At 38.3% G+C, this 23,443-nt stretch overlaps 1 protein-coding gene across 1 annotated transcript in view; it reads left to right on the forward strand.

Annotated features, from left to right (window-relative positions):
- The first annotated feature begins 374 nt into the window (after positions 1-374).
- RAD4 (DNA repair protein Rad4 family) overlaps positions 375-23,443 on the forward strand; it is a 43,467-nt gene continuing 20,398 nt past the window's right edge. Inside the window, exons 1-8 of the mRNA XM_089987233.1 lie at positions 375-495; positions 784-876; positions 1,030-1,139; positions 1,221-1,634; positions 1,747-1,839; positions 4,409-4,501; positions 4,641-4,742; positions 8,076-8,125. Coding sequence (XP_089843359.1) covers positions 450-495; positions 784-876; positions 1,030-1,139; positions 1,221-1,634; positions 1,747-1,839; positions 4,409-4,501; positions 4,641-4,742; positions 8,076-8,125 — 1,001 coding nt within the window. The 5' untranslated portion in view covers positions 375-449. The remainder of the gene's footprint in view (positions 496-783; positions 877-1,029; positions 1,140-1,220; positions 1,635-1,746; positions 1,840-4,408; positions 4,502-4,640; positions 4,743-8,075; positions 8,126-23,443) is intronic.

Raw genomic sequence — 23,443 nt, forward strand, 5'->3', positions numbered from 1 at the left:
ATTATTCTTTTGTTGAATTAATGTAATATCTCTTTTGGTTTGGTATTTATTAAATTTGTAAGACCTAGAATCTTTTATGTTTTATTTTCGTAATTGTTTAAAAAAAAATCACTTTTTATGTGATAAGCGGAGGTCGATTTAAGATCCAAGAATAACAAAGCATTGCAAATACGCTGGTGTCTATGTTGTGCCTTGAGAAAGTTCAAGAGTCACGAGGCATTGAAAACTTGTCAGATTTTTAACTTTGTTTATGCTTGGCATTGCAAAACCGAATCCGTACCAGATCCGGTTCTCTCTCTCTCTCTGCCTGTGTTGGCGCGCCCGCGCACCACCTGAACGATCGTTTCAGCGTTTCATCTCTCTCATTGATTTCGATACCTTTCCATTCTAGTGGCGTGGCTTCTGTTGCAATCCTAGGAACAGAGAAAGAGGCAAAGAAAACGGTCGAAATGAGAACGAGAAGCAAAGCTAAGACCCCACATGAGCGAGCTCTCGGTAAGCGACTGGCTCTCCAACCCTTCCAAACGCAGCCCATCGATTCCTACTCGATTTCATCGTCTTCTTGGTCGACTGTTTTTCTTAGTTACCTCTGAATCTCAAAGAATATTGACGAATTTTAGTCGTTTTTCACGTTATCTTTATGTTGGTCTTTGGCCAGAGCGCCCAAACGCGACTGTGATTCCACGTATGAATGATTTCGTCGATACACAAAGTGCCTTTACACGTGAAACTTGTTGTTTCGCTCATTTCTTCATATATTTGTTGGTTTTGATTCGTTGGTAGGTGATGGAAATCAGGTTGATGGAGAAAACGTTTCTCAAGGAGGCAAAGACCTAACACAGTCAAAGAGGGGAGGTGGGTTCTTGGTTAAATATGGTAATCGCGTGAAATTTTTTCCTTTTGTTTGATCAATTCCACGAGGAAATTCTTAATGCTGTAATCTTATGAGCATTTGAACTTAAAACATCAGGAAGGGAAACTGGGTTGTTGGTTAGATTTTATATGTGTTTGACAAGTGCTTGATCTTAGGTTCTCTAGCTGATAAACCAAAGGAGGCTGTTGGAAACTTGTCGCTTCGAGCTTGTAAATCATCTGCGACGAAGCGGCGAGATAGTGGCGATGGCGAAAACATCGTTGTGGTCAGTCTCTTGGTGTTTCAGAACTTTTTTTTAACCCAAGTTCCACGAATTGCTTATGTTTTCCGTATACTGTTGTTGCAGTCTGGAAAGAAGCGAAAATCTGTTAACAAGGTTGAAGGTTTTGCTGATGGCTGGTCTGCTGCCTCTTCCGAGAGGGTTTCTGAAAGTTCTGCTAAGATGGATGAAGAGACAAGGAAGAGCAATGAGCAAGAGAGTGGCGGAAGAGATAGTTGGTGTGATCTTTTAGCTGCGTGTAGTGATGTCGCAAAGGCAGAAAGCATAACTCAGGAGAAACTTGTAGAGGGCCTTACTGGTGCTTTTCATAGAGGCGGTTTAGATGCAGACGAATTAGACTGGGAAGAAGGCAGTGTTTCAATTTCAGGTTCAAGGCCCAATGAGGACATCCATGGCTTAGAAAAGAATGTGATTGTCGAATTCTCAACGCCCTCTTCTTCTAAAAAGCCGCCCATGCGCAGGGCCTCGGCAAAAGACAAGGTTGATTGTAATATCTTGCATGTTGGCTTTGTAGTTTTAAGTTGTGTATTAGACTTTGATACCATAGCCATGCTTGTTCCAATCTAAAAACCAAAGTTCTGCTCTTATACAGGAATTAGCTGAACTCGTGCATAAGGTTCATTTGCTTTGCTTGCTTGCACGGGGAAGGTTAGTTGACGCTGCTTGCGATGATCCTCTAATTCAGGTTGTTTCTTCATTCTAACATGAAGGCTACATTTTTTTTTGTGTTCAACTTTTCAAATTGATTTGAAATTTATACTGGTGTTTTTTTTTCTCCAGTTATGTGCGTGTTGCATATGATCCATTACTACCTAAATGCAAATTTGGACAGTATAACTAAACAAAAATCAAAGAATAGTTTTAATGGTGGAGACTTTTGTGCTTAATGAGTTCTATTATCTTAACAAACTGATCTCAAGGTCCCATCCGTTTCCAGCTTAAAGAATGGGGCAAAAAGAGAGGAAATCTGAAGTATTTGTGAGGAAGCTTACTTGACAGAAAGGCAACATGATACCCCACTTTTGGTTTGCCATCACAGGAAGGACTCAACTAAACATTATAATTTTATGAAGACCTTAGACAACTACAATAATGCATTGTAGAAGCTTGAAATCGAGTTTTAAGGTATCAATTTGCTCAGTATAGTGGAGAAAGGTCATCACAAATGGGTAAAATTAAACTATTTTTGATTCATGGTGAGACCAAAATTAGTGGACTACGCATGAAGCAGTGGGTTGTGGTTCTATCAGTCTTGGTCTACACGGAAGATATTTTTTAAGCTCATACTTATTTGCATAAGTTACAGTTCAAGTGACATTATCTGTAAAATAAGAGGTCTCACGCTTTACGTGAGTGAGAGAGTAGAAATATGGAGGAAAACCTTGTAACACAGAGGTTTTGCAGATAAAAAAATATGGAAGGACTAATGTATCTGTGTAGACTAACAGGAACAGAATAAGGATGGAGTCCATTAGAGGAAGCTCAGGAGTACCACCAACAAACGAGGATTGTCTTTGAAATAGTTTGAGCGCTTTATATGGAGACCTGGAAATAAAATTACTACAAAAAGATGACATGATGCAGGTAGAAGAAACTACGAGGAGTAAACCAATACTTAGTGAGGAGATAGTGAATAGAGACTTGAAGATTATTATGTGACTTAGAGTGGAGAAGTAGGACTCATAAAAAGCATCCTGTACAAACGGAAAAGGCTTGAGGACAATGATAATGACAATCTTCCTGGTAGAGGTCTGAGTACGAAGCTAGTTGTAGTAGCTAAAGTAACAGGGAAGTAGATATGTCTTAGAGGAAGGTGACTTTGTATATGGATATGATGAATTCTGTTAGAAAAATGTTTATAATCTGATTATGGATGATTTTTTTTACCACATTCCCCTGTTTTATGAATTTATGTACTATGTGGAAAAGAGCATGGGAAATATTGTAAACCTTTTCTCGGGTACTCTTAACATAGATTGCCTATAACTGGAGTACAACAATGAGGAAATTACATTGGCAGCTAAGTCACAGGGATTCGGCTAGCAGGGTGCCGCACCCGTGTTGACGCGACTCGACGCGGGTGCGTTGACCGCACCCAGGGTCATTTCGGTCCATTTTTTGGATTTCTTTGTTTTAAAAAAAAAAATTTCCCTATGAAATGGGCTGCGGAATTTAAAAAAAAAATTTTCTTGGGGGGGGGGGGGACTTCCCCTCCTATAACCCCCCGCAAGGGGCGGCCCCCCCTGGACCGCTGACCGTGCGCCGGGGGGAGCCCCTGGACCCCCCTTCCTGCAAGGGCAAAAACTATGAATCAGGCTCTACAACTCATCATGGACATGATCTTCTCTTTGAGAAAAAAATCTTTGACCGCCTCATAAATGTCTTTAGATACAATAGACCGGAGAAGCTATCTGGGTACTCATCTAAGCTTGGGGCGCTATCTTCATCAAGAATAAAGACCACCTCCTCTTCCAACCCCACGGATCTGGACAACCTTTAAAAGGGTTACGATTGATGTAGCCCTTGACAAATAACTTGAAGAAATAATTTGAGGCCTCTCAAAAAATACTCTCTTCCCATCACATAGGATTCGTCCTCCCTCTGAAGTCAGTTCATCTGCTTACGCTACGTATTGCGGTTTGTCATAAGGTGGAAGAGTTGGGATGATCTGAACATCCAATGGTCATTAACGAAGCAACAATCGATCCTACTGGCACAATAATTAGGACCAACTTGCTTGTTATGCCAAGTAAAACAGGAAGACCCATAATCAATCTCTATCAGTCCTACTAAGTCTATGAAATCATTGAATTCATTGGCACCCATATGATAGGTAGTCAAATCCCAACATTTAGAAATATGTTTGGTAACCTTCTGATCAGTAATGAGCAATCATGGATGCAGGACCCGCGCCGGGGGGAACCTCCGGACCCCCTTCTCTCTCTCTCTCTCCCTCTCTCTCTCTATATATATATATACATTTTTGCCTCTGCCGCACCCCCGCACCCCCGCACCCAAGGTTTTTGAAAGCACCGCACCCGCACCCGCACCCGCACCCGCACCCATGTGACATAGATTGGCAGTATACTTGTGTTTTCTTTTTACAATGTAATGATGTAAGTCTATTGCATAATGGTTAACTTTTCAATGTTTGTATATATGTTTGTGTACCTATCTAATCAATGTTTCAGTTATAAGATCTGACAAGATTCTACAAAAGAAAGCAACTCTGATGAGATTCATTATCCTGGCAGGCTTCTTTACTCTCTCTTTTACCCCCACACTTGCTGGAAATATCAGAGAAGCAGAAGCTGAGAGCCAATCAGTTAGTTCCTTATGTGGAATGGGTATGAATTAAAAGATACCTCACTCAAGACAGTTATATGAAAAATTTGTTCTTGTTTTACCTGCTTTTATGCAGTTTGTGATCTTACTGTAATAAGTGTTTTGTTGGACTGAAACAACTGTAAATTGGGGCCCTTGTAGTTCAGAAATAACTTTCGAGTGCGCAACCAGAGCCGGAGTGAGAAACCTTTTAAGTTATGCCTATCTTCTGCCATTGAATCTCACGAAGGGAATTCTGAAGAGGTATTCTTCTCCCTCTTGTGATTCTGTTTTAGAATTAGATCTGAAAACCAAAGGGTAGCATGCTCAGAGAATTCATGGATGAACATTTTTAGGAGTCTCTATATAATCATGATTGTTTATGTTTCACATTGTCATTCTTGACCATATAGAAATAACTTATCACAATATTCTGGATTTCAATAATTGATCTGTTCTATGCAGTCTGCAGTTGGACAAATTGTTTTACAAAATAGAGTGTAGAGGCGGTCTCTTTGTATTCCATGATTTATCCATGCAACTCCTGTATTGTTCAATCCAGGGTTGAGTGAGAAGTGACATTGTATGATTGCTTTCCTTTGGCACAAGAAGCTACAAGCAGATGAAGACTCCCCTCCTTCTCCATGTCATGTTGCAGTTGGACTGTGTTACCCTATTCTTAATGCTTAGAGAAATTCATGTCCTTCCATATAACTCCAAATTACCTGTTTGCTTCCAAAATCCTCTTTTAGGATGTCCTTTCAGATGCAAAGCACCCTATCTTGAATCCTCTTCAAAACAGCCTGGTCATTCCTCTATAGGGTGATGTTAGCACCTATGTAGTACCCAGAAAAACTACTACTACACCTCTCTACTCAATATAGCAGCTCCTAATACTTACATTTGAGGCCCTCTAACTTAACCCAAGTCGTTCTTAAGCTCTTCCATGTCTTTGATACCATATGACTATATCAAAGAGAAGAAATAGAGAATGATAAGAGACCTCAAGGCTCTCAATTCTCACTGTTCATTCATGTATATTAACTACAGAATACTTTAAGAATGCCCTTTTGTTAAGGTTATAATGAAGAAACTAAAAAGTGACTAACATGTCTCTACTTATGACTTGTTAACATGTACAGAACAAACCAAGAAACAACACCTATATTGCTTCTACTCATTGTCACACTATAGAACATAAAGAGGCTTCCATGTTAAATTGTTTCCTCTATCATATTATATGATACTATACTGTAGTCCTTGGTTCTGATACAATATGGCACACCCACCCTTAACAGAAAAAAGGAGCATATCTTTTGGTGTTAGGCCATATATATATATCATTTGGTGTCAGTTGTATTGTACATTAGAGGACATATCATAAGATTCAGTTATTTTTCTACTATTTGCCTATTTGGAATGCTAATCGCTTTGGGAAAAATTCTAAAACAGTTTTCTTTCATTGTAACAATATTTTTTCTGTAAGTAGAGATTTATTAACGTACCATCAATCCTATTTTCATGAAAAAGTCTTTTTTCCCTATCTTATTATGTGATTATGAAGGACTAGACATACTAGAAGAGAGGCACGAAGGAAATGTTTTGAAGAAAATCCTTCATTTATTCTCGCTTTTGTTATGATTGGTGAAAATGGTCAATTAGAGATTGTGAGCGACTTTTTTGTGTGTGCGATTGATGGCTGTACTTCATGTTTTATTAAGGTCTATTATGCTCTTACTTTGTCTTGAATTTTTGTCTATCTGCATGAATATTTGATTAACTAGTTCTTATTGCTTTACTTTTATAAATTTTGATAATGTTGATTTTTTATACAACTTTTTTTTTTCATTTTTATATATCCATTCATGTTCTATTTATTGTAGGTTGACAAAGATTTTTAAAATTTTAAAATTTTCTTGTTTTATAAATTTTAAGTTGAACTTTTTTTAAATGTTAGAAAATCAGCAGTGTATTGGTTTTGTAAAGTACTTCATATTTTAAACAATTTGAAATTTATCTTTTCATATGTTATGATACAATTTGGTATAATGAATCTGTATGTTGTACTGTTCTGATACCTGGTACAATGTGCTTATCACAATATCCATATGCCGTCTATTTTTATAGCTATAGTCTAGACTATAAACCAATGTTGTTTAAAAGCGTTGAGGAGTAGCGTAGCGCTCCACCAAAAACTGAAGCGACGTGTAAGCTTCAATTTAAAAAAAACTTAAAAAAATCTTTTAAAAATATAAAAAAATACAAATAAATAAAAGAAATGCTTTATTGATGAAGCAACAACCAATAAGAAATAAAAAATCTCAAATAAATACCCACAAATATGAGATTAACATGTAAAAGTAACATTAATGCAACAACTTGATCTATGTAAGTATCTAAGAAATAAAATATGAGCATTCAATAAAAAATTAAGTAACAAAATCACTAACAATCAGATTTCTCAACGTCATGTCATCATCAGAAAATGCATATTAGCATTAACAACCAAATGTTAAGTATTTATCCAAAACTCTCCAAAATGAGAGTGCTACAACATTCACAAGTGCAAATGAAAGACCCAAAAAATATATAAATGCCCATAGTCCTATGATATGAATACTTAATGAATTCATAGTTTATATAATCTAATGAATTCAGATTCATCCTCAATAAAAATCAACATATATTACACAAACAAGTGATCAGATCACATCTGTATAACACTTTGAACTTGAAAAGGCCATAAGCACGTAGCATGACATTACAATTAAAATTCTATCTGATAAAAAAAAACCAAGATAAAATTACTGGTCTCAGTACTAAATAGAATCCACAACCTAAACCATGCCAGATAAAACTTGAAGAGAATATAACACCACTACTTTTTTCTTTCCAAAGGCAATATAAAGTATAAATCATAGTTAGTCACTAATATCACAAAATAAAACTGATAACAGGGAATTCAGATGCTCAATATTTCATAGGCTTATAGAATCGAGGAATTCATATATGACACTTGTGGACAGCACTCAAAGCACAACAGCAAAAAAAATTGTTGAACATCAAATTTTGCTAGAAAATTATTGAACATCAAATAGTTATGGATGAACTACTTGTGTTGGTATAAGAAAAAAAAAGCATGGCTAATATAAAAAAAATCAGCTAATTATACTTGTCGGCAGAGAGAGAGAGAGAGAGAGAGAGAGAGAGAGAGAGAGAGAGAGAGAGAGAGAGAGAGAGAGACCTAATGGGGTCTCTCGCCTCTCGCTCCCAAAATCTGGGTCAAATGGGGGATTTGACCCCTATTTGACCTGAGTCATATGAGGCATATGCCTCAGGGCTGTTGCGCCATATCCATGCGCCTCAAGGCACAAAGGTGAGGCCCACTTTTTGCGCCTTGAGGCACGTTTTTAACAATGCTGATCTAAACCATTATTTATCATTTTCTGAATCACTCTTATGTTTAAATGCTGCAATGCCCGATCATCTGTTGTTTGTAAATATAATATTCTGGCTTGTGTTATATATTTAAGATATTAATTTTTATTTTTGCCATGATTTATTTTTCTAATTTATGACAGGATTCTTTGTTGACAGGTTGCTGCATTGTCTGTGGCACTATTCAGGGCCCTCAGTTTGAGTGCACGGTATGATCATCAGTTTAACCTGTTAATATGGTACCGCATCTCCTTATTGACACTTTCATGTGAATGTCAGATGATGCTTTGGGATTCTTTACACTTTTTGGTGTCTTTCATATGAATGTCAAACGATGCTTTGGGCTTTTTTGCACTTGGAACCATGAATGAATTAACAAGGTTCATTTACAAATTATGTCACAGATATCTTATCATGTGTATCCTGTGTCAATGTGGCATGACACTTGGACACACTGGGACACTTCCATGGACACAGTCAAACCAGTGGTGGACACAATCAATATCGTGTCATTAACTTTATCTATTTCCTTTGATGATCTTGATTAATTAGTTTTTATTTGCTTGTGTTCATGTTCTTTTAAAATTTGTCATAGATTACATTACATTTCAATTTCAAGTTTTCAACTTAGTGTTTTTATTTAATGTTTTTAATTATAGTTATTTAGAATTGCTGTTCAAGAGTTTGCACTTGAGATGATATTCATCTTTTATTGCTTTAGGCCAAGAATTATAAATAAAATAAATAAATAAATCTTATATTTATCTATGTCACATGGGTATGGGTGCGGGTACAGGTATGGGTACGACACAACAATTCCAAAAGATATGGATATGGGGACACGGCTATGTATAATTTAATATTTAATTTTAAAAATAAATGATATTTACTGCACTCTTTTCCCCTTTTATAATAAAAAGGGGGATGGAGTTACCCTTTTGTTATATAAGGGGAAGGGGTAACTCATAACCCCGATTCCCTTTTTATTATAAAAGAGAAAGAGGATACCTCGTGACCCCCATCCCTCTTTTATTATAAAAGGGGAAGAGGATGCCTCGCGACCCCCCATCCCTCTTTTATTATAAAAGGGAAGGGGGTTACCTCGTGACTCCCATCCCCCCTCTTATTAACCATCCCCACTGCCTCTCTCTCCCTCTCCACAAAAGATAACGAGGAGGAGAAGACGAAGATGAAGAAGGAGGAGCCACCTTCTCTCTCTTTCTTTGGGTACGAAGAAGGAGAACGAGGAGTAGAAGACGAAGGAGGACGATGAGGTAGGTACCTCTCTCTCTCTTCTTCTTCTCCTTCGGCTATTGCCAAGGGTGGAAAGGGGGAGGGCTTCAAAAACAAAAAAAAGTGTTTCGGGTTGGGCTTTAGTTGAACCCGACCCAAAGTATTGCAGGACCCGACCCAGGGTGTACCTGCACCTGTGTCATCACGTGTCGACATGGGTACGATGGCAAATATGCCGTGTCTATATATATATATATATAGGGATAGCATTTGCTACCCTCATGGGTATGGAACCCCCTAGTTAGAGCTCATGGGGTGAGGTTGTATCTGACCTCATGGATGTGTTCAACATGGTCAAACTAGTAGAATCCACCCTTGGATCATATTTTTTCTATGTAAAAATATGTTTTTTGAGGTTTGAAGATTTGGTACATTGTAGGCTGTTGATTTTTCAACCGCTCATAAAATCTGACATATAAGTCAGAAAAATATGATCCAGAAGTTAGTTTCTACTAAGGTTATTATGTAGATCTCATCTGAAGGGTCGGATATGCAAAATAATTGAATAAAATAAAAAATATTAACTTTTTTCACTAGGGGGTTCCTTACCCACGAGGGTAGGAAACAATACAACCCCCACCACACACACACACACACACACACACACATATATATATATACATCTATGTGTGTGTGTGCACACACTAGCAACCATGTCCCCATGTCCTAAATTTTGAGTACTGCCTTGTTGTATCAAGCATATCCACACTATTAGGTCAGTCAACGCGTCCAGTTTGTATGGGTACCCGACCCAAACCTGAATTCTCTGGTATGGGCATGGAAAGTGCCCACCCGAATAATATTCAGGTTGACCTGAACACAACCTGAGCAATATGCTGGCCGGGTTTGGGTCATGATTTGGTATTCGACCCGACCTGAGTATTTTATATATATTAATAAAGGTAAATTTCTAAAATTTTGTGGGTCTGGGTTTGGTTCTATGTTCATGACCCAACAAAACCCGAACCCGGATATTAGTTATATGGGTGGGTCCAGGTCAACCCTAACTTGGCCCTGACCTGACCCATTGATAGCCCTACACACTATGCCCCGTTCCTGCATCTGTATCCATGTAACATAGTTTTCAAATGCTTGTTGGGGCCTTGGAAAAGTTTTGATATTTTGTTTTAGATGAGTTCATTCATGTAGTTTGACTATGTTGACTTGACTAAAGAAGGGTTCTCTCTAAGGTTGGAAGAAGTGTTGTTAAAAGTGCGTCTCCCCACAAGGCGAGGGCCTTTTAGCCTTGAGGTGCACATACAAAGCGTAAGCTCACTGAGGCGCAGACCTCATAGGCTATGAGGCCGAGGCGCACCTCAGCCTGAGGCATGCGCCTCATTTTTTACGAGTCAAATGGGGGTCAAATCCCCCATTTGACCCAAAAAAGGGAGAGGCCCGAATGATTAGGGCCTCTCTCCTCTTGTCTCTCACTCTCATCTCTGCTGAAATGAGGAGGAATAAGAAGAAAGTGGTGTCGCCCTCCCTTTCTCGATAAGTCTCCCTCCCTCTCTCTGTCTCTCCCTCTCTCTCTGTCCTGCCTACTTCGCTCTCCCTCTCTCGGTCTCCGGCTTTCTCTGTCCCTGATCACTGATCTTCTTGGGAGCGACAAGTAGGGATGGCAGTGGACCGGGGGAAAGCGGGGCCCCGCCCCGCCTCGCCCCGTTTGGATCGGGGATGAAGGGTATGAAACGGGGATGGAGGCGGGGGTGGAGGATAAAATCCATCCCCGCCGCGGAGGCGGGGCGGGGGTGGACGTGCAATTTTCCCCGCCCCGCCCCGTCCCCGCCACGATCCCCGCCCCAACCCCGCCCCGACCACTTTTCCCCGCAATATCCCCGCCCCGCCCCGCCTCATCCCCGTTTGGACCGGGGATGAAGGGTATGAAACGGGGATGGAGGATAAAATCCATCCCCGCCGCGGAGGCGGGGCGGGGGTGGAGGATAAAATTTTGAGGCGGGGCGGGGGTGGAAACCTTGTCCCCCGCCCCGCCCCGCCCCACTGCCATCCCTAGCGACAAGGTTCATGTGCCAATGTAGTCATTACATTTTCTCTTTGGTGCATATTGTTTGATTACATTGATTATGATAATTACTAGTGATTGAAGCACTTCTATGATCAAATGATCTGTTGTATGATATTTGTTGACTAAAGTTTATGTTGTATTTTTTTATTTATTAAATTTATTTATATTTTTAGAAATTTTAAAGCAAATTTTTAATTTATTTTTTAAAATTTGAGGCTTATGCTTTACGCCTCGAGGCTTACGCCTCACTTCACTTTTTAGTGGAGAGATACGCTACGCGGCTGTGCCTCAACGCCTTTCACAACATTGGTTGTAAGTATCGTATCATTACCCATATCGGTTGGGCCCAAAATAAGATACGTATCGTATCATATCATATCGTAAAAAATCATAATTCTTTAATAAATTTTTTCAAAAAATAAAAAAAATCATGAAAAACATAAAAAACTAACAAAAATTCTAAAAAAATTATAACACATGAAACAATGATGAATTGCACAAAATACAATTAGAAAATCACATATGAAGCATTATGTCTCTATGAGTTACATAAGACATCATTAAACATCAATTATCTCACAAGAACAATGCAAAATGTGAAATATCTTGCAATTAAGAACATGCCGCAAGACTCGTACTTTCATTTCACATAAACAAAAGTATTATGGCAATAGTTGCACTCAATTTTTAATCGGTTTCACTCTTTACTTGAGTGCCGCATTGCCATGCCGGATCATCTGATTCCATCTTTGTTGGAGGAGTCTGGCGCATGATTTCTACCTTGATATAAATCTCTAATTGTTAGGGTAGTTTTGTAATTTTACTTGTAATAAATATTTTTTACCTTAACCCACTTCCTTGAGTGGAAAAATGGTGTAAATGCACTTTTATTTTAGCAAACCGCAAAGGCCTTCTCTCTTGTGTAGAGATCAGCTCCCAAATCGCTCTCACGAGTCTTAGGGTGTGTGGATAACTCTATAATGACTTTTACACAAATGAGGGAGTCGGCCCTCAAGAGGTCTTTAAAACCCAAAATTGAAAAATTACAATTTGACCATTTTCTAAATGTGCTAACCCTGTATCGTACAATACACCCCGTATCATACGATACGGTATGATATGGGCCTGTGTCGTGCGATACATACGATACAGCCACGATACACACTCATATCGTGATACAAGTGCGTATCGTATCAATATTATGTATAGTAATGATACGTACAACATTGGTTCTCTCATTTATAATTTCTTAACTGATTTATCTGAAATACTTGTATTTACATGTTTTTTTTCCCCATAACAACTTGCATTTTGGTGTTTAAATTGTACAGGCTAAACTACTCCTTTTTCAAAGAAAAACTGAGGGGGGGGGGTGCATCATACAGAACTTAAGTAATTTACACTTTGTTATAGATGGGAACTTGGTTAATTAAAATGTAGATAGCAGCCTGTACTATGATTATTATTACTTTAAAAAAAATTGTAACCTATTATGCAGGTTCCTGTTTATGGCTCGATTCAGAGAGTTGCACCATATTAACTGACCGTTGGGTTCAAAACCATCTAGGGGCATATCCCATATGAAAAAGAAAAGATATTGCACATACCAAAATTTATATATTGGGGAAATAGTGATTGGTCGTTGGGTCCTAGAGATAGTTATGTTTTGAACCACACACCATAACATGTCATGCCCTTCGCGGCATTGGGTGAGCAAGCCAAAATGGATACGAGGAAACTATTTCTTGTCATGCATATGAAAGAATGATATATCATGCTAGTTACATCTAGGGATGCAAATGGGTCAGATCCAGGATGGAGGTTTTGCAATTTTTGGCTGTTCCGGATCAACTTCCGATGCATTTAGCTGTTTTGGATCCAACCTGTTTGCATCCCTATGCTTTTAAAGGAATTCTTGATACATTTTATCTTTAGAAGGCTATATGAGAGTATGAATGGTTTTCCAACAGCCCACTATATCATGAAAAGTAAATGTTTTTCAACAATACCCTGTATCATCCTTGGACTTGAGCCTTGCTATTCCAAATACTTGAAATTTGTATGACATTAACAATTTATAATCACCAAAGTAGGCCTGTAGCCCTTCTTTGGTACTCATTGTCTCGATAATGCCCACCATCATTTGAACAATGACTTATTGCATCTGATATAATGGCCATGAAACATCTTAATACAGTTATAGTCTTCCTCTTTACTGTATGTTAAGGGGGCTTTTGATATGCTTGACAAACGCTGCACAGATAGAATGCACGATGCTTGTTTGGAATGCATCAGTGGTATCCTTGAGGGTGTGACTTGCTTGTCCCATACTGACGCATTATAACACATCATGTGGGATGCACTTTATCTTGTGCCGGATGCCAATGGCAACAGATATCAAACATAGGACACATGCTGCAGGGCTGCTTTGCCCTATGGAAGTGTCCGTCATGCATGTCAAATATGCCCTAAGTGTTATTCTTTTTCCAAATGAGTGCATGAAATTTTTTAATTCCGACTCATTTGATTTTTTTTTGCATATTGCAAAGAGTGAAATGCTCTTTAGCCTTAAAAGCTCCTATTAATTATCATCCATAACTAAAATGTCATCAATAAAGATGATCAACATGAAAATATCTTTTTCCCTATTTTTACATAGTATGGTCAGTGAGCTCTCTTCATATATGAAATTCTGAATTCAACAGTTGTATCACTCAGCCTCTTGAACCATGGGTAATTGTTTCGAACAATAGATGGTCTTTTGTAGCTTAGAAGCTTTTCTTCTCCTTAGTGGAGTTAGATATTCTAGATGTCTCCATGAAGAAAAAAATGATTTTTGTCTATTGGTACAATCATTGTTGTATCGTATTGTATCGAACAATATGGTACGATACGTATCGTAACTATGGCCTAACTCGACACGATACACACTTGTATCATGATACGAGTGTGTATCGTATCCGTATCGGCTGTATCGTATGATACAACCATTGTTGTAAGTATCATATTGTATCGAACAATATGGTATGATACGTATCGTAACTATGGCCTAACTCAATACGATACACACTTAAATCATGATACGAGTGTGTATCGTATTCGTATCAGCTGTATCGTACGATACAACCATGTATTGTAGTGTATCGTATGCCTGACACACTTTAAAATGGTCGAAACTCAACTTTCTTAATTTTGGGTTTTAAAGACCTTTCTAGGGCTGATTCTCTCATTTGTGTAGAGGTCTTTATAAGAGATCTCACACACACCTTAAGAGGCGTAAGAGCGATTTGGGGGCCGATTCATGCTCAAGCGAGAGGGCTTTTGCGGATTTCTCACGCAAGAGTGCATTTTCATCCTTTTTTCACTCAAGGGAGTGGGGTAAGGAAACAAATCAGTTTTTTTTGCTTCCCATTAATTTTTTTTGAGAGAAGATGACATCGAATGATCCGGCATGGCAATGGGGCACTCAAGTAGTGAGTGAAAACCAATTGAAAATCGAGTGCAACTATTGCCATTATATTCTTTCGGGTGGCATCTCTTGATTGAAGCATAATTTAGTCAGGACACGTCACAATGTTGCCCCCATAAACCGATTTATGGTTGTATTTTGTGCAATTCATCATTGTTTCATGTGTTGTGATTTTTTGCTATTTTTTTGGATTTTTTGGAAAATTGTTATTAAAAAATTATGATTTTTTACGATACGCTACAATACGTATCTAACTTTGGGCTCGACCGATAAGGGTAACAATACGCTACTTACAACCTTGGGTACAACAATTATGGATATCAACATTAGCTAAATTTGCCCATGATAGCAACTGTCTCTTGGTTGTCAACACTGTGACCAAAAAACAGTTTTTTGCAAAAATCTGGTTAAGTGGATAACCCCCGTTTTCAACCTGGTTTATCGAGGGGGGGGGGGGGGGGAGGGGAGGGAAGGTTCTCCAACACCCCCTCTTCACCCTTTAATATGGGAGCTCCCTCCCCACTTGACCACAGTGCAGCCATTTCTGGGTGGCCATTGGCCGACAAAATAGCCGGATTGGTGTCGCTCGACATGGGTGGTATAAGTCCAGCCATCTCCAGATGGTAGCTGGAAACTTGGGTAGGTCATTTTCTTGCCATCCATTGGTCAGGCCGGAAAACAACCGGCTAGTTCCCCCCTCCCCCCGTGCCCATTTTTTTTGTTTTTCTATTTTTGGGATGGGTCCGCCGGTCTGAAAATGGCTGACCTCCTTTTTTTGACATTTCAGCATTTGTTTGGCTACCCACCGGCCGGAAAATGATCCGCATGGTGCTGCCCTTCCTGGGCAGCACCATCTTGATCAGGTTTGCCAAAAACCTAGTTTGAATTTTTTTTGGGTGCATGTTCACTTGCGATGCACTGTCTTATCAGGTGGAAAAGTGGTAGGTTTCCATATCCCAAATTTCTAATGCCACTATATCATTGACCATTTTTCCTTTCATACTAGGTCCTTTAAGGTGCATTTGGATTGTGGTTATTCATGGAACTAGAAACAATTCTGCTAGATTCATTGAGTTGAAAGTGGCCATGGAGTCCAAGTACGTAAACTTTGAGGAGGCGTGGGCTGTCATCCGCCGTCCATGTTAAAATGTAAAATACATATTTATATAATAATAATATTATTATATAAATTTGTATATATATTTTTTATATTTTATATTTCATTCTGTCTTTTAACTATCTAGTTCATTTTGAACTAGATAGTTTGCTTTTGGTCAAGTTCCGGTTGAAACTTGACCAAGCATCTAGCTGTTGGAACTAGTCCAACGGCTAGAATTCTAGCCGTTGAAACTAGTTCCAATGGCTAAGAGGAGAGCTCCTTATGAGCTCTCCTCCTTTTCTCTTATAAATAGGGGTGCATCGCCCTTTGTAAAAGCATTCACTAAAAATGCTTTTTAAGCATTTGTTCTCATAAATAAAGCTTGTCATTTGTTTCTTGTTTTTCCATTTATACCCTTTTTTGGGTCTTGTATAAAGTAACTTTTAGATACTTTCTTTTGAGAGATTCAAGTGCATTCGTGGAAGACTACTATTTCATTATATGATATTAGAGCTACGAAATTGTTAGATCTTGAAAAGCTTCTGCCTCGATTTCCGCGCTTCGTGTGTAAAGGTGTTTTACCACCTTGTTCTTACAAAAAGTGTTTCGTCACTTGGAAAGAAGTGTTTTACCACTTATCTATCGGTTACAAGAGGATTCATTTGGAGAGAAGGACTTGAACAACATTGTATTGTATTTCTTCCTTGTTTCTCTACTCTCTTCTTTTTCTCTCGTCTATCTTTCTACTTTACACATTTGTAAAAGATGGATGACCATGATAAAGTCACCATCATTCCCATGAAATTGAATGATACTAATTATGTGATATGGGCTTCAATTATGAAGCACCACATATGGGGAAAAAGTTTATGGGGAATCGTGGACGGTTTCGATTCGGAACCCAAACTATCCCTCACCAAGAAAGATGGTGATAAGGATGTTCCTCTAGCAGAAGAGGAGAAAATCAAGGCTCTAGACTCATATGAAAAGAAATGGAAAGAGTGAAGGATGGGATATGCTAAAACAATGTCATGACTTAGTAATAGCGTAGACATTAAAAAATGTTCTAGCCTTGTTAAGTTTGAACATGTCGATAAGGCATGAGAATACCTTAGAAATATGTATTCCCTTAAAGATATTGCACATGTGTGCAATCTTCAAGAGAAAGTTCGGCAGATGACTCAAAGTGACAAATCTATCCGTGAATATTATAATGAGTTATCCGAACTTTGGAAAGAATTGGCTCTCTTAGAGCCAAAATGGCATTGTGCCGAGGACATCGAACTTCGCCAAAAACAACTCGATATGGAACACTTTTACCAATTTGTAAATGGATTAAGGACAAAATTTGAACCCACCAAATCGACTCTTCTTCATCGTGGTAAAATCCCTACTATTGTGGATACTATTGAAAAACTAACTATGGAGGAAAACCATCTTAGAAAGATTACTCCAAAGGTTGATGATGATTTCGTTCTAGCTGTGTCTAGAGTCTAGACCAGGGAATCATACTCGCACTTATAGGCCGCCTCATTTTAGGAGACAGAGTGGTGAGTTTGACAAAAGAAAAATTATTTGTCACCACTATCATGAACCAGGGCACTATAAGCCTCAATGTCCGAAGCTAAAAAGGAGAGACGAAAAGAGGGTTGCATCTATTGAAACCGAGCCAAAAGATCAAGATGCACCTGTTTTCATGGCTCAACTGATAGAGACTCTTCAACCTCTTCTCAAAGGGGTATCCTCTTCAACCAAAGCCTCAACTGGAGCGACAATTGCATCTGTATCCGGTCCAAGTAACTTCCCTTGGCTTTTAGATTCTGGTGCCTCATTTCATATGACCCAAAATGATAAATATTTGTCCGAATGCTTTAAAAATAACTCAAGTATATTAAAAGTTATCTCTTGAAATAAAAGGAGTAGGATGTTTTGAAAGTTTTCAAAAATCCAAAAAATTTTGTATTCCAGAAGTTAGATATATCCCAAAATTAAATTTGAATCTTTTATCTGTGTTACAAATTTCTGATTATGGATGTAATATATCCTTCTCTTTTGATGGTTGCTGGATACGGGATCGCCAGTAAGAAGGAGGATTATATTACATGGACTTTTTAGAACTACCAAAAAATGTATTTTGTTTAAATGTTCAGAAATTAGAAACAGAGTTGTGGCACAAAATACTTGGCCATCCTCATATGTCTAAAATCCAATACTTCCCAAGTGGGGGAAAATTTTATAATCCTGAAAATTTTGCTTGTAAAGACTGCATTCTTGGTAAAATGAAAAGATTACCTTTTTCTAATAGAACCTTTGTCTCTACAAAACCTCTTGAGTTAGTACATTCAGACATTTGGGGACCCGCACCAATTATCAATAAAGGCAATTATGCGTATTATGCCACATTTGTTGATGACTTTTCTAGACACACTTGAATTTATTTTCTTAAACATAAATCCAATTTTTTGCTCACTTTCAAATATTTCATAAGATGGTCACAAACAAATTTCAAAGTAATATTTCTATTTTTCACACCGATTCAGGGGGAGAATTTATGTTCGGAGAATTTAAAAACTATCTTAATCTATATGACATTACTCATCAACGATCATGCCCACACACCCCTCAACAAAATGGTCTTGCAGAACGCAAGTATCACCACATTATGGAAACCACTCGAACTTTGCTAATTGCAAATCAAGTTCCGAAAGGTTTTTGGGCTGAAGCAGCTCTCAGTGCCACCTATCTCATCAATAGAATGCCATCTTCGTTAAAAAATATATCTCCAATTGAAAAACTTTATGATTTAGCTCCAGAATACTCTAGATTAAAAGTTTTTGGATGCAAATGTTTTGTATTTACAAACAAAAATGATAAATTCTCCCCTTGTGCAATCCCATGTGCCTTTTTAGGATATGCTGAAAATAAAAAAGGCTACAGGTGCTATGATCTTAAAAATGACAAATTATATGTATCAAGAAATGTGTCTTTTCTAGAAAAAGAAAGTTCTTTTGAAAGTGAAAAATCCAAGGATATTACTGAATATTCTTTTTTAATCGATTTAACTTCAAAATTCAATGAAGAAGATTTTGAATGTAACTTTGACAATGATCAAAGTCCTACTATCTTTGAAAATGATACTGAAGACCAAACCAGTAGGGATATTGGTCTGCAATATTCAAGACGAAGAGTTGGAGAGCAGCACCCTCCATGTGCATTAGAAATGTTTTCTGAAGTTCTCCCTCAAAAGACTTTTAGAATTTCTAGACCTCTCGCAAAATTTGTCTCTTACGATTCTTTCTCACTCTCATATAGGGGCCCTTGCATTAATCCAATCATATGTTGAACCTTCCTCCTATTCTGAAGCCAAAAATCATGAAGAATGGGTTGAAGTCATGAAAACCGAATTAGATACATTAGAAAAGTCCAACACTTGGTCCATTCAAGATCTTCTCCTCGGAAAGAAACCTATAGGATGTAGATGGGTCTATAAAGTCAAAATCAAAAGTGAAGTTGCTTATTCCTCTCATGGATACTTGAAGTCTTAATCTAAATTTTCCCTTGATATTGTTTTCAGGTCGGGCATTACGGACGATAAGAAGGTGGACACCCTAGAAGTGGTCAATGTTAAAATGAAAACTGATGATAGAGAGCGTCTTAATGATCCTACTCTATTCAGACAACTTGTTTGAGTACTTTCCTATCTCTCCATCACTCGACCAGACATTGCACATGCTGTACACACAACTAGCCAGTTTCAACATGCTCCCACTTTTGTTCACATGAGAACGGTTTTACGTATTATTAGATATTTAAAGAGCTCTCTCTCACGAGTACTCTTCTTGTCTGCATCATCCTCATTAAATCTAATTGTTTATACTGATGCTGATTGGGGAGGTGATCCTAATAATAGGCACTGAACCACTGGTTTCTGTGTGTTTTTAAGTGAATCTCTAATATCGTGGAGGTGCAAGAAGCAACATAAGGTTTCTCTTTCCTCCATCGAAACTGAATATAGAGCCATAACAACCACTACAATGAAAGTCGTATGGCTCAGGCAACTGCTTGCTGATATGGGAGCTGAAGCAACACAAGCTTTCCGAATGTGTTGTGACAACAAGAGTGAAATCTACATTGCAAGCAATCAGACGTTCTATGAACGCACCGAACACAATAAGATGGATTGTCACTATGTCAGAGAGGAGTACTTGCATGAAACCATTGATCTGCCATATGTTACGTTAGAATACCAGTTAGCAGACTTCTTCACCAAACTTCTTGCGGCTCTCCGATTTCACTTTCTCTTAGACAAACTTTCGCTCATTGTACCGTAAGTTTGAGGGGGAGTGTTAAAATGTAAAATACATATTTATATAATCATAATATTATTATATAATTTTGTATATATTTTTTATTTTTTTCTCTGTCTTTTAACTATCTAGTTCATTTTGAACTAGATAGTTTGCTTTTGGTCAAGTTCCGATTGAAACTTGACCAAGCATCTAGCTGTTGGAACTAGTCCAATGGCTAGAATTCTAGCTGTTGGAACTAGTTCCAATGGCTAAGAGGAGCGCACCTTATGATCTCTCCTCCTTTTCTCTTATAAATAGGGGTGCATCCCATCCCCCTTTGTAAAATCATTCACTAAAAATGCTTTTTAAGCATTTGTTCTCATAAATAAAGCTTGTCATTTATTTCTTGTTTTTTCATTTATACCCTTTTTTGGGTCTTGTATAAAGTATCTTTTAGATACTTTCTTTTGAGAGATTCAAGTGCATTCGTGGAAGACTAACATTTCATTAGAGTCCATTCTTGGGCTGATGCTTGCACTTTGTATGCATATGAGTGCTTCTTGTTTAGGGAATTCCAGTTTGGATTATGCTGAATGTTCAGTTGCGTTGCTCGAACGATGTGCTGAGGGTATCCATATTTTGAAAATTTCCTATGGGTGATGCATGTGAGATCATAAATGGCTGCACATAATTAGGGGTCCAATTCCCTTGAAAAGAAGTGATTGCTAATGCACAAAACAATGCTGGGATAGGCACCGTAGGAGGTCTATAAGTAGGCACATATCTCCCATAACAGTCAAAACCCTTTCTTTCCACACACCGAGCATGTGCTACCTTCTGGTCTTGGCAATGGCGGAGTGAGCTAGCGACCTATCTCACAATTATTATTAGTTAGAACACCCTTACCCCTTGGACCTGGCACCGCAACCCTATTCTGCAGAAAATAAGAGAAGAGAGAGAGAGACTTGCAGGAAAAGGGAGGAGGCTGCACACGTTAACCCCTCTCAACCCTAACATGATTACTTATATAACATGATTTACAATATGTGGATATTACAGAATGCCACTGATTAATGAAAAAAATATAGCACATGCTGAAAACCAATATATGTGAGCAGTTTGGATCTGGACCCAAACGTTCCCATACTCGATGCACGACCTCTTATCACCCTCCCTCAAGTTGTACATGGTCCTGGACCATGCACAACTTGCTCTTGAGAAACCAAAACTGATGTTTCGTTAATCCTTTAGTGAGAAGATATCTAACTTGTTCTTTTATACAAAAATACAGTGGTTGGATTTCCTTAGTCTCCACCTTTTGTCTGATAAAATGCTGGTCTATCTCAATATGTTTTGTGCGACTGTGATGAATAGGATTAAAAACAATGTTAATGGCACTTTGATTATCCACCATTAACACTGAATCCTTGACCTTTTCTTCAAGATCCTCAAGCAGATGTCTAATCCAAGTCACTTCGGCAGTACCAGCTGCCATAGATCGATACTCAGCTTCCGTGGTAGATCGTGCCACAACTTTCTGTTTGCGACTACTCCATGACACAAGATTTTGCCCAATGAATATGCAGTAACTAGATGTAGACCTCCTCTCATCAGGGTCTCCTGCCCAATCTGCATCTATATAAGTAATAAGCTTATGCCCTGTCCTACCTCCCTCACTCTTACGATAGACAAGACCATCTCCCACTGTTCCCTTCAGATAACGTAATATCCTTTTAACTGCATCCATATGAGTCTCTCTTGGATCATGCATAAACTGAGAGACCTGATTAACAACATAAACAATATTAGGCCTAGTAAACGTAAGATACTGTAAAGCCCCAACAATACTTCGGTATCTAGTGGGATCGATGCATAACTCTCATCATCTGCACTTAATCGCTGGTTTAAAACACTAGGAGTCCCAACAGGTTTACAATCCGTCATACCTGTTTTATTCAACAAATCAAGAGTGTATTTCTGTTGCAGCAGAATAAGAGAGTCGGTCTGCCTGTCAACCTCTACCCCAAGGAAGTATCAAAGGTCTACAAGATCCTTCATTTTAAAATTTTTCATTAGAAGAGTCTTCACTTCCTCTGTATGTTTCTCTGAACTCCCAATGATGACAATATCATCAACATATATGAGCAATAAAGTGGTTACGTTTTCACTTTTTAAAATAAAGAGGGAGTAATCTAGGGCACACCTGCGAAATCCACATTCTTGGATTTTGAGAGAAAAACTGTCAAACCACGATCTCGAGGTCTATTTGAGTCCATAGAGAGATTTTCGCAACTTACAAACCCATAGTCGAGGATCTCTTTCTGCATATCCACGAGGTTGTTCCATGTGTACGTCTTTCTTTAGGTCACCATGAAGGAATGCGTTTTTAACATCCATTTGACTTAATTTCCACCCATGTTCTACAACCAAAGATATTACTACTCGAACAGTGCCATTTTAACCACAGGACTGAATGTCTCATCGTAGTCCTCACCAAACTGTTGTGTAAATCCTCGGGCCACGAGTCTCGTCTTAAAACGCTCAATGCTCCCATTGGGTTTATATTTTATTTTATAAACCCACTTGGAGCCTACTACATTCTTTCCTTGAGGCCTAAGAACAATTTTCCAAGTTTGACATTCACGCAGGGCATCCATTTCTTCATTCATTGCCTCTATCCATTTTCGGGATTGAGATGCTTGATCAAAGAAAATGGGCTCATCTTGCTTTGCAGCTTGAGTCATGAAAAGTTTAAAATCCAAAGAGAAGTTTTCGTAGCTTACCCATCTATGTATGGGATGTCGTGTCCTCCCAGATCTCCTATTTTGTTGCTGTTCCTAACTCCTATTATTAACACTTTCAAAACTCCTACTCCCTTCTCGTCGAGTGTATACAAATCCTGAAAAACGACGAGTTATCGCGTCATCCTTTCCCTCTGCATTAGATTGCAAATCTTTTATATCATCTGAAGGACATGATAATGAATTGCTGATCTCATTTCCATAAGTGTTCTCTGCGAATAATTCAACACTCATCCATTGATCATACACTTCAACTAACTGTGAAGGTTCTACAAACGTACCAAATTTTTTCTCATCAAACACAACGCTTCTAGAGATTTTGATTCGCTGGGATGCGGGATCATAACACCTAAACCCTTATACTCATCTGCATATCCAACAAATTTGCACTGAACAACTTTGTCATGAAATTTATTCCTCAATGAAGCATCACTATGGACATAACATATACTTCCAAACACCCGTAGTTCACTGTAATCGGGATGACGCCCAAACAAAGTGTAATATGGAGATTTGAACTCCAAGAGTGACATGGGTAAACGATTTATTATGT

Source organism: Nuphar pumila, chromosome 14 (assembly GCF_984573655.1).
Source record: "Nuphar pumila chromosome 14, dmNupPumi1.hap1.1, whole genome shotgun sequence".
Lineage (NCBI taxonomy): Eukaryota > Viridiplantae > Streptophyta > Magnoliopsida > Nymphaeales > Nymphaeaceae > Nuphar > Nuphar pumila.